The sequence below is a fragment of the Melopsittacus undulatus genome, chromosome 3, assembly GCF_012275295.1.
Source record: "Melopsittacus undulatus isolate bMelUnd1 chromosome 3, bMelUnd1.mat.Z, whole genome shotgun sequence".
Lineage (NCBI taxonomy): Eukaryota > Metazoa > Chordata > Aves > Psittaciformes > Psittaculidae > Melopsittacus > Melopsittacus undulatus.
In genome coordinates, this window is record NC_047529.1 from 60671538 (window position 1) to 60683545 (window position 12008).

Consider the following 12008-nt stretch of genomic DNA (forward strand, 5'->3'; position numbering starts at 1 on the left):
AAACACAGCATGGAGCCTACTGACAAGGCAGCATTCTGCTTCTGGTCACACATCTACCTAACTGGGGGGGAAGTCAATACCAACACTATTCACTCTTGCTGAACTCTAAATGTCAGTGATGGTCCTCATATCTCCAAAAAGCTTTACAAAGTCATTACCATGTCTGAACTTAGTCACAGGTCCATTAACCAACACATTAAATTCTCATGCAGACCATGTCTTAGAAACTTTTCTTGATGGCTTTCAGTGAATGAAAAGGCATTTGAATCCAGAAATGCCAAAGGCTCATCCCAAGCTTGTTGATGTTGGGGTGCTTCAAATGCTGACCTAGCTTGGTGACTCCAGGTCTAAGTTACCTTTCCAGTCCAAGGTCTGACCTTGTTCAGCCCCCGTGCACCAGCACACTCCAGTTTTCCTGCAGCTGAGCAGTACAGCTCAAAACAGATCTCCTGACCACCCACAAGACATCTTCCTAGGGAGCCACCATCACACCACCTCATCATACCAACGCCCCTCAACCCCCTCTTCTCGGCTACCAGCGACACCTCAAGAGGCCACATCTGCGAAGCCGGGCCTCCACACTCCGATGTCCTCCAGCGGCCACCAGCCCAGCCCCGCCCGGGGCGGCACAGGGTCCCCAGGAACCAGGTCACCCTCAGCACCTGGTGCCACACTGAGGGTGCTTTCCCGTTCCTCCCACTCCCTCCCATCCCGCCCTACCTTCCTGCGGCGGCCACCCAGCGGCTCTAACGGGCAGCAGCCGGGCCCGCCGCTGCCCCGCCGCCCGCTCCGCACGTAGGTGACCCGTCTCCTGCCCGCCGTCGCCACCGGGTGCTTCTCCGTGCCGCGGGCCGGGGGAGGCGCCCGCCCCGCCGCTGCTGCTGCTGCTGCTGCCGCTGCCGGCCGGGGCTTCTCTTCCGTGCACCAGGATCGCCTCATGCCCAGCTGGAGGCAGAGGAACAGCGCGGCAGAGAGCAGGCAGAGGCGAAAGGCCAAGCCTCGCCACAGCGGCCGTTCCTTGGCCATGGCGGTGAGGGCTCGCCCTGCCCAGGCCCCGCCGCAGGGCTCATGCCGCCGGCGGGCCGGACCCCGCGGCTGCAGCCGAAAGTTGGGAGACCCCGCCCCGACCGGGGCCGGCCGGGGAGGGGCCGCGATGCCCCTGCCCCGGTGCCTGCCATGGTCCCGGCGCCGGTCCCTGTTGTGATGGGGTGTGGGTCGGTGCCCGGTCCCTGCCGTGTAGCATGTGACACCTGCGTGTCTGTGCACGCACCCTGAGCCATGCTGCCCTCAAAGGCCCGGTTTGACAGACGACATCCCTTATGGAAAGTTTTCTCTCTGTTATATTAACCCTCCTTGATAGTACGGAAGTGTATTAACTTGTTAGTATGTTTGTGTTCCCGTTATAGAATGCAGTGCCATGAAGTAGTGGAATTTTACTGGAGACTTGTGTATTGTCCATGCTTAAGTAAAGCAAACTAAAGGACAGCCTGGCCCTTTGTTTCTTGGGAGATTAGAGATGTCTATGCATGCTAATGGATACACCTGGACAGACAAGATAACACCAGCATCCTACCCCTCTGTCATGTCTTTAAAGGCCTCACAGCATTGCCAGACATTGCAGATAAGTAAATCTAGCAAGGCTGACTACAGGGAGGTCTGGATCAATAGACAAACAGCAAGAATACCACAAAAATAGAAGTTGCTTTGGAAAGTTTTACTACACTTAGTACTGCGGCTGCTAGTGATTAGTTAAATCATGTTGGACTTGAATGTTTGAAGGCTGTGAGACCCTGTGTGAAACCACAGTTCGGGTGAACACCTCATGTGTATGAATAATTTCTAAGTCTGTACTTTGCACCCAAACCTTTCTTTTGGGTCAGCTCAGGCCAGCTGGAAATGTTAATGAGTATGTCCTTGGTTTCAGCTGTGAAGGAAAGGCTGGAGGTGAGCTGAGCAGGGTTCAGGGGCAATGCAGAGGGCAGGTGTCCAGCTTACCTCTGCAGGAGCACATGCAGCCCTTTGACTCAAAATGGAACATGGTACACAGAAATATAAACTGCACAGGCTGGCTTTAGTCTGAAGCCACAACGCTAAAGCATGGCTGAGCAATGAGCAGGTGGTGGTGGTTGGTGGGACTTTCTGGAGCAGGAATTGCAGATGGGGAAGTGTGTCAGTGGCAGGAGACAAGCTCTGTGCACAGGGAGGAGGGCAATGGCGGACAGTTTGCAGCACATTCCACTCAATGAGTAACAAATACGTTCTCAGGTGGGATGTGCAGGACATCGCTGTGCAATTACTTCCCGTTTCTTTGCCACGTCGGGGAGAAAGGCTGTGACTCTTGTCTCTGGCATGCAGTAACGTGCTTTCAGTGCCCCTGCCTTCTCTTCTGGCAAGGGAGGGCTTTCTATGCTGAGCTCCTCCTTCCTTTCTGCTGTCCTGTCCCCAGCAGCAGCCTGCTCTGCTCCTCTCTGACCTCTCCTGTCTGCTCACAGCCTCGGGCAGAGCCGGAGCTGACTGCTGCTAGGGCAGCAGATCAGAGAGGAGCTCGGGGGAAAAGGGAGTCCACCAGCAGGTAGCAAACAGACCTGCTGGCAGCAGGACAGAGGAGTTGCATGCAGGAAGATACGAGAGGGAGCAGCAATCTCTCTGCAGACGTGGGTTTTTAGACGTGGTGCAAAGCACAGATGTACTGGCAGGGCAGGTGCCTGCTCCCTGCCATTTAGAAATTGCTGACCTTTTGGCATTTTTTAAGTGTTCTTCTAAATTAGGTTAAAGCAATTCCATGTTTTTTTAAACCACCCTAAATGCAGCAGGCTCCTCTTGGAAGGGGGTGGGTGGCAGTGCTGCCTGCCATTCCTGTAGCAGGAGGAGGGTCCCTTTGTTCTAAACTAAGCCAAACTAGGGCAGTGACCCACATGAAAACTATCTCAAGAAGAACTCTGTCTGGAACAGTTTCCTCATAGACCTGGACACCTTTATCAGTACCTTCCTATCTATTCGTCAGCCAATATGGGACATCCTCTGGGTGGTTTACACCTTTAGAGAGTGCAGTGCAGATGAGACTGCTTCTCCCCCTGTCCCTGCTCAGAGGTCCCCATCCGTCCCTTGGTCAGGCTCAGTTGTTTGCCACAGGGAACCAGGTTGGCTCTGGTGCTGACCTGTCTGACAACCACATGCTTTTCTCCTGTTTCCATCCCCCTTAGGTGGCTCACAAGCAGACCAGACAAGCCCTGGTGCTAGTGCAAGGGAGAGACACATTTATGAGGACAGAGAGAGAGTGTGACTGCAACAGCTACACCTGACATCAGCTTAAAAGATGGGCACCCAGTTCCATCCATGAACATCACCTGGAGTTCATCAGCAGAAGGTCACTCAGGCTTGCACAGGGCTGCCTGTGCATCACTTTGCTTCTCCATGTGAAATGGAATCATTCATCTGGAGGATAGAAGTAATGCTGCTGCTCTGGGAAGAGAGAATCAGACATAGGCCAAATGCACTAAATGCAGGGATAAATGTGACAAGACTTGCAATACTGCTAGCCCAGATCATTATATCACAAAATTCTTAACACCACAATTGTTTTAAACTATCAGCATCTGGTCAATAAATAATGGCATGTGAAGGTCTTATTAAAGTTTGTGTTTATATGGTTATGGAGAAAATCTTGAAGGCAGAAGTGTAAAGGTCAAAATACAAAAAGTATCAAGTGCCCATATATATTTTTAAACTCTCTAGAAGTTTAATCCTTGGGAAATCAAAGCTTTCCCAAAAGCTTGAACAATGCATATTCAAGTAGAAGAGGTCCAACTGAGCAGAATAAAAGCCACAAGGTTTCCCTTGGTTTTAGCATCACAGGTTCATTTGTTATTCTCCTTTCATTGTATAGCTTCAACAGAACGCTCAAATACTTTAATCCAGCCACTCTTTTTGTCATCACTGAGCTGTAACTGTAAATGCTGACCTTGTATGAGACATTCCCTTTCTTAGAAAGCTGATCAGCCCCAGTCTGTGAGCCTGCTAAGGAGTGGTCCTGATAAAGAAAAGTTCACAAATTTAGCTCAGTGTTTTCCTTGTGCTTTTGTGTTTTAACAAACATTTGAATTTCTCATGCTCCTCCCCCTACTACGCCCCCATCTCTTTTGAACGTAAGGCTGCCTATTTAAAACACAACAGAGGATTTCTAAAGATAGAGAAAAGGGAGCAGTGGTAGAGAAGGATATTAGGAAATATCAGAAACAATGAGAAATCTTACCTGGATTGTCATGAGAATCAACAGGAATTAAGATAGTACCTTAAACAGTCTCACGTCTCCAATCTAACAAGTGAATTATTGTTGTGGTTTAAGCCCAGGTCATAAATCAGAACCACACAGTCTACCCCCCCCCCCCCCCCCCCTTCTTCCAAAAGGAAAGGAAGGAGAATCGAAAGAATCTAACTCCCATGGGTTGAGATAAGAGCAGTCCAGTAATTAAGGTATAACGCAAACCGCTACTGCTACCACCAATAACAATAATGATAAGGGAAATAACAAGGGAAGAGTATACAATACCACCTGCTGACCGATAATACCCAGCCCGACTGAGCAGTGAACCAGCCCTTCCAGGTAACTTCCAGTTACATCCTGGGCATGACGTGCTGTGCTATGGAATACCTCTTTGGCTAGTTTGGGTCAGGTGCCCTGTCTCTGCTTCCTCCCAGCTTCCCTTCCTCCCTGGCAGAGCATGAAACTGAGAAAGTCCTTGGTCAGAGTAAACATTTGAGCAGTAACTAAAAACATTGGTGTTATCAGCACTGTTCCCAGGCCTGAAGTCAAAACCACAGCGCTGCACCAGTTATTAAGGAGAAAAAATGACTGCTACTGCTGAGCCCAGGAAAATTATAAACTGATTTCTTCTTCCAAGAATTGGCTGCAAAGACACCTACATATGAGCAATGCCTGTTAAGAAGAAAAGAAAATTAAGATTGCAGCATAATGTATGCAGTTCCAGTTCAGCTGGAGGATGGGCCCTTTTGGGATGATGGCTGAGAAATCACAGTTTCTGCAGAACATGGTTTCTCTTTGACTCAGACAGCAAATGGCATCCCAAAGCAAGATAGATAGTGTTGGAGGAACATGTATCAGGCCAAATCCAATAGAGCACAAAGTTCTGCCATAGGATGTGAAACAATGACTCTGAATATAAGCATGCAAATTCTGAGAGCAGCAAGCATGATGCTCTGATAACTAAAATCAGACATCGGTCCTACTGTACCTACTTTTTGTGTAGGTGCCACAGATGTCTACAGCTCCTTTCGTTTCACCAGGAAATGTCTCTAAAAATGTAAAATACCTCCTGCATTTACAAATTTGTCTATGGTGCTAAACCTCTGAAAGGAAGAAGTTTCACATCAATGGAAATCATTGCCTCAGTGCTGTTTTTGCTGCTTACAAATTGCATCTTGCCTCTGATGTTGCTGGTAGCAAAATATCTCTTTTGCAACAGTTATTCAGTGTTGATCTTCTTTATGTCAATTTTCAATTCATCTTGCCTACCACCATCTATTTTCTGCATCCACCCACTGTCAAGGCTTCTGGTTGTCTTCTGGCTAGTCAAATTGTCTGCCCAGATCTCTTTGCAAAACTAAGCCCCAGGCAGGAAAAACACTACCAGGAATTCCCTGGATTCTTGAAAGGCTGTTAATAGAAGTCAAACATTCCTCCTATAAAATGAGTAAATGAATAAAAATGCTCTTTTTGACGCTGCTTAACAACCCTTCTGGATTTGGTATGAGCCACTTGCCAAAATCTACAGGACAGAGCGAAGGAAAACTTTATTCCCCTCTCCTCCCTCCTACGCTCCTGGCTACTGCTTTGAAAACTGCAGTGACATTGGTCTGTGCACATGAAAAAAAGAGAGGTTTTGTGTAGAAACTTTCACAAGATCATTTCAAAAGTGGCTGCACAAAGAGAAGCACAGGGCGTCCTTCCCCACAGAAGGTGAGTGTCTCTGATCCCGAGTCTGCAGGAGTCAGAGCTTTTGTCCTGGCCTGTCTTACTGCCTTGCACATTTATGTGCCAAAGCTCTGACATAACCCTGAGGGAAGTGGGATTAAATGTTTATAGTTGCCATGATGACTTCTCAGAGATGGCTTCAGTGCAAATCTGGTCTCACTTCTGCTCCTTAAAACTGCAGCTGGAAATCCTGGAAGTATTTCTCTATACATCAAGTAACAGACCCCCCTGGAGCCTGCACACAGCCAGCAGCTCTGCAAGAGCAGTAGAACCCTTGCTCCCTCCTTTACCTTAAATCTCACTGGAAACTCAGAGAAAGAACCTCTTTCTGTTATCTTTCAGATGTTACCAATGGAGAAGTAAATTGGCTGCATTTGTCTACTACCTACTTACTGCTGCTGAGAAATACGTGTTTGAACAGCTGTCAAGGCTAAAGCTCAGCTGTGTGGATCATTAAAACCACTTCTCAGCTCACCACTAGTAGGTTTGACGATAATAGCTAAAAAAAATATATGTTCATGCAAGCTCCCATTAGCTCTCCTCAGGCTCGTGGCTACTTAGCCAGTTTAACACAACATTGATCTTGCTGGCTGGCAGCTCAGTGCAAGGCATAGGCAGAAGCTCTCTTTTCCCTCTGGCTACAGAGAGATTCAAACACCACAGCCAAGCTGCATGCTCTGAATTTGATGAAGGAGATAGTTGATAATTGATGGCCTGGAGAGGGGATTATGAATCAAGATTTACCTCTGAGTCACGCTTTTATGCATTTGCACACATACATAACCGTACCTGTGCACATACATTCAGTGCAGGAATGAGAAGAGGAATGAGACAGCCCTTCATAAAAAATGCTCTGCAGCTCTCTGCTATCACTGGGCCTTACCTTTATTTATTTAACCGTGATCTTCATGGTGTCTAAAAATGTGATTGTTTCCTCCAGCAGCTGTTTTTCACTCATGGAGAGGAACAACAGTAGTTTCATGGGCTGCCTTTGACTAAATTGTCTGCTCATTTTGAGCAAGCAAAATTCTGCCTGCTTTTTAAAGTAAATCTGCTCAATTTTATTGAACAGATAGAAGTGTAAGAATTTACATGTATCACCATTTTTTAAAAGGTATTCCTTTTTCCAGTTTACAGGAGTTAAGCAGTGGTAGTTAATATGCAGTTCATACTATGCACAAAGATTTTTATGATATTAGTTTGTTGCCTGTATTTCCACTGTATCTATACTGCAATCCCAGACAAATATCCAGTTTTGCTTAAAAATTACCCTCAGTTTCTATTACCAAATCTTATTTTCTGTATGCTTTAAATATTACCTTGGTGTTACTCTGGGCTCAGCTTTCTCCCCTTTTTTGGATGCAATCAATTTTACTGGCATTTTTACACTTCTAAGCTTGAGGATTAATATATTTCATTAAAAAATGTAATTTGGCAAAGGGATTAATCCATAATGCTCAGAAGTCTACAAAACACCACAGCTGGAGGAGTAATTATGTCTTTAAGAAGTTACATAAGCCTTTTTATTACATGTTTTTAATGGGCTTATATGGTACAGTACAAATGCTAAAGTATTTATACAGAGGATGGCAACGGCACTGGAGTAATTGAGCACATGTCACAATTTGATCACTGAGGGAGACTTTCATCTGCAAGTGCTTGGGGAAAAGGTCTCTCCAAGGAGAGAAGAGGCACAAGCCAAAGCATTGGGGCTGCTGAGGAGAACACATTCCAGGTAGCAGTTTCATAAACAAATCAAGACCTGTAATTAATGCGCTGTGGGCTTATTCTACAGTCTGTCTTGTTTGATATACTGCAGTGTGTCTGAACAGTTTATGCCTCATTAAAGGCAATAGGATAAAATAAAAGCTGAGAGTGGCTGGCAGCATCCTTGGTGAACCTGATGGGTTCATAGGATAGCAGACATGCAAAACTGTCCTGGACCCGTGTGCAGCCCAATTAAATGACATTCATCCACCTTTAAAAAAGGTCTTACCCATGTGTCTGAAGAGTGTCCCATTTTTGCAGGACACTAAACTCAGTATCACTGTCTTTACCTGTAACAAAAAGGTTGTTTTTCTGAAGTACTACCATGTGGTCAGACAACCCTTTCCTTCAGCTGGTTGCATTGTAAATATCTTAAACAAAAGCCTAACAAGGAGAAGATTAAATGGCCTTGCCTTCAGCAAAAAAGATGCTGCAGCTCCCCTGCAGCTGAGCAGCCTGGCCAGGACCAGACGGTGGGGATAAAACTCAGTGCTCTTCCCGCAGGCTCCTTTCAAGTCAGTCTGTCCTCAATGGAATGTAGAGCAGCATCAGTCATGCAGAGATATTGGTATTGATTCAAAACAGAATGACCTCCTTAGCTGGAAGTTAGTATATAGGTTAGGTGTTACCACAGGGGTCATCCTTTTGGCATGTGTCTTTCCACAGTGTGTCTGCCTCCATCCTCAGCCGCGGACATGCAAAGCAGAGGCCAGCCACACCATTTGAAGATGTGCTGGGAAGGGTGAAGGGGGTTTGTGAAGATGCAGGCATTGCTAAAAGCAATGAACATTTAACCAGGCTAATGCTTGTGGTTGCGTCCCAACTCCTGTCTCGCTTGCAGACTCCTTGTTAGGAGATCCGTTTGCCAGGATGCACTGAACTTCTTCAGGAACAAGGTCATTCCTCTTTACTCTGTTACGAGGTAAAATACATGCTCATGAGAACATAAAGTTTTTTTGCAGGGCTTGTGTGGTTTCTGCTACTGTCCTAGTAGCAAAGCTGGAGGCAAAGCCAGTGGCTACAGAGGAGAGCCTGCCCTGCCACCTTTCTGCACTCCGGTCAGCATAGCAGAGGTTGCATAGAGTGGGGAGGACTGTCTCAGAGCACACAAAGCAGAGGAGAAGCAACTACTCTGAGCAGTAGCTGGGTCAATGCCTGAAGCCAGGCAAATACAGGAACCTCCTGGCTGGAGCCCAGGGCACTGCAGAAGGCAGGGAGAGACCCCAGAGCTGGGACCTGCAAAGCAGCAGCTGGAAGAAGCAAATCTTCCCCATAAATTCTCCCTCCTCCCTCAGGCTTAACATAAGGGAAAGATGATCACTGATGTACAAGTGACGGGAGCCTTTAGGCATCAAGAGTTTTTGCTCAGTCTTCCACTGCAAAGACAGCAGCAAGATAGCTCTCAGCAACCCAGACAAGAACATTTTAGTGCATAATTATGGATGAGATGCAAAAGGACAAAAAAAGAAGGAAAACATCTGTTCGCATAGAGTTTATTGCCATTCACTTAAGAGGCCCATTAAGTGCCAGAAAAAGCTATTTATCTGTCTGTTTGAGGCAATTATCCTGCTGCAGATCTCTGTGGCAATTTGCCCTATGATTACTCCTGGAGTGCTGACTCTCTGCAGATACTTACCACACAGGAACAAGGCACGGACCTTGCCCACCAAGGTATGTGGAGGGATTTTCAGATGTGGAGTAGCCAGTGCTTCTCAAAGTGTTTAACTCACACTTTACCTCTATGGAGAAGTAGGTTATTTCTTGGAGTCAGATGTCTCAGCCCCTTCCTTTCAAAAATCAAAAGGAGCTATTTTTTTATTGAAAACACACCTAAAAGTGTGATTATTCTTCCTGTAGCTACTGCCTCAGCAACATGGGATGTGAGAAACCCAAATCCAGTTCCTTGAATGCTCAAAGGAGTCCAGTTGTCCCACTGCACCAGCAGACTTCTTGGCTCACCAGGCTGCAAGATGTGCAGGGAGGAGAGGCTTCATCTGCTTGAAGCCCAGCCCTGCACCCATTTGATGAGGAGGAAGGCAAGTGTGAGGCTCCCTCTGTGGCTCTAGTGCATTCCCTGTGGGAAAAGTTGTTTTCCAGACCTTCACTTTAGCCAAAATGCTGACTGGAGGTGCTTCAGAACTGTGTGACACTCTAGTGACATGGGAAATAAGTAAGCCTTTCCTCCTCTGGCTCATAACCGTAAGGAAAGGCTAATGCAAGGCTTGGATACCAGCTGGTTGGCTGAGACTTTGCAGAAGTTGAATAAGAAGGCAGGAGAGGTAACAGTGAGAGGAGCACAGCACGTTATGCACATGGTGCACACCTCTTACAATGTGAGAAATATATTGCCCCATGGTAGGTAACAGACACGAACAGAAAGCATGAAAAGCAATGTGGGACAGTCTTTTCCTAGTGGCTGTCCCATCATCAACTGAGAGTTGGACTAGGTTATCCTGGAAAAGAGAAGGCTCCTGGGAGACCTTAGAGCTGCTTCCAGTACCTAAAGTGAGCCTACAAGAAATCTGGAGAGGGCCTTTTTACAAGGGTGTGTAGGGATAGGACAAAGGGAAATGGCTTTAAACTGAAAGAGGGTGGGTTAAGATTGGATATTAGGAAGAAGTTCTTTCCTGTGAGGGTGGTGAGGCACTAGAACAGGTTGCTCAGAGAAGCTGTCACTGCCCCCGTTCCTGGAACTCGAGGCCAGGTTGGATGGGGCTATGAGCAACCTCGTCTAGTGGAAGGTGTCCCTGCCCATGGCAGGGGTTTGGAACTGAATGATCTTTAAGGTGCCTTCCAATCCAAACCATTCTATGGTCCTTTTTTATTAACAACAGCTTCTACTATGCTGCTAACTTCTTATTTCTATTTCCTCAATATGCATTTTTTAAGCTCTCCCCATGGCATGTGACAGACCTAATGGATTCAAGATTATTCCTTAAGATCTATTGCAGCACCCAAGTCCTCCAAGCCTTATAGCTGTGTGGGATCCCGTCAGGCACCCACTTTTCCACCCTGTTCAGCATCACTGCATTTGCTCTTTGAGTAGTGTGCAGGTTTCAACTGCTTGATCCAACATCTCCCTCTTGTGGAAAATAGGAGTAAAGCAGGATAAAGAAAGCATCGTAAAACATACGCGATTATTTAATAGCTGTGAAAAAAACCCACACAAATCTCGGTCCAGACGATTATCTTCTTTCTAATTATTACACGTATTCCTAAGGAATTTGAATGTCTCACACTGAAGGTTATCTCAAATAGCATTCGACTGGAAATGAATCGTAATGAATGGTGAATGCCATTTTTTGTGTATTTTTCAGAAATTAGCAGATTTGTTTTAAATATAGGCAAAACCCCTATATCTAGAAAATATGTCTATGACGTTGTTTGTGCAAAGAAGATAAACAAAATTCCCTGTTGCAGAAAACTATTATTTTATGCTCAAGCTCTAAAATCCATCATATAGCCCATCTGCTGTCTGCAACTGCAAAAATTGATAGAAATGTCTCAAAATATAGTCGTTCTCTTTCTGTGCCATAATTACATCCTTGAAGTTCCCTGTGAGCGTGACAGATCGGCTGCCATCTGCCCGGGATGCCTATTCAATGTAGATCAGAACATGTGGATAAGAAGGAAATATTCAAGTACAGTCCAGTTAACTTTTGTCCAGACACGCCTGGGCTTAAGGAACTGCACAAGGATAAAATGCTCTGCACAGGTGACAGCTAAGTCCTTCTTTCTTTAGGGTGCTTTTCATCATCACAGGAAGTCAGGGAGATTTAATGACCTTCTACTGATAATCCCCTCCTACATGAGAGTGTTCCCCTGACACTTGCTCTGTGTTTCTAGATGAAGACTGCAGAGCCAATGCAACACCATAGACAGATTTAAGATCAAAATGGGGTTTTGCAAGTTCCTCAGCTTCAGCTGGAGCTGGAGAGTTAATCTTTGCTTCAGTTCCTGGCAAGGGTCTTGGGTGAGGAGCAGAAACTCAGAGATGGCTGATAAGATACTGCCAGAGACTGACACCTGAGGCTGGGCAGCTGAAGTAAGAAAGGATTCATCTCAACAAACTTCAGCTGCCTAAAAGCCAAGCAGTCTGTGTCAGTCAGTGTCAGTAAGCCAACCTTCAGGCACTGAAACAGCATGACTCACCTTTGCAGGCAGATGTATAGTTGGCACAGGGCAGCGTCACTATATATCTATGGATATATTTTAGAATATTCAAATTTGCCATGCCTAGGGAGAAAAA

General features: G+C 46.2%; 1 protein-coding gene across 1 annotated transcript in view; it reads right to left on the bottom strand.

The window, feature by feature from the left end:
- The window catches only part of METTL24 (methyltransferase like 24), a 48115-nt gene extending 47033 nt beyond the window's left edge, over nt 1-1082 (bottom strand). The window contains exon 1 of the mRNA XM_034060794.1: nt 721-1082. Within this exon, the coding sequence (XP_033916685.1) occupies nt 721-1026 (306 nt within the window). The 5' untranslated portion in view covers nt 1027-1082. The remainder of the gene's footprint in view (nt 1-720) is intronic.
- Nucleotides 1083-12008: the final 10926 nt, after the last annotated feature.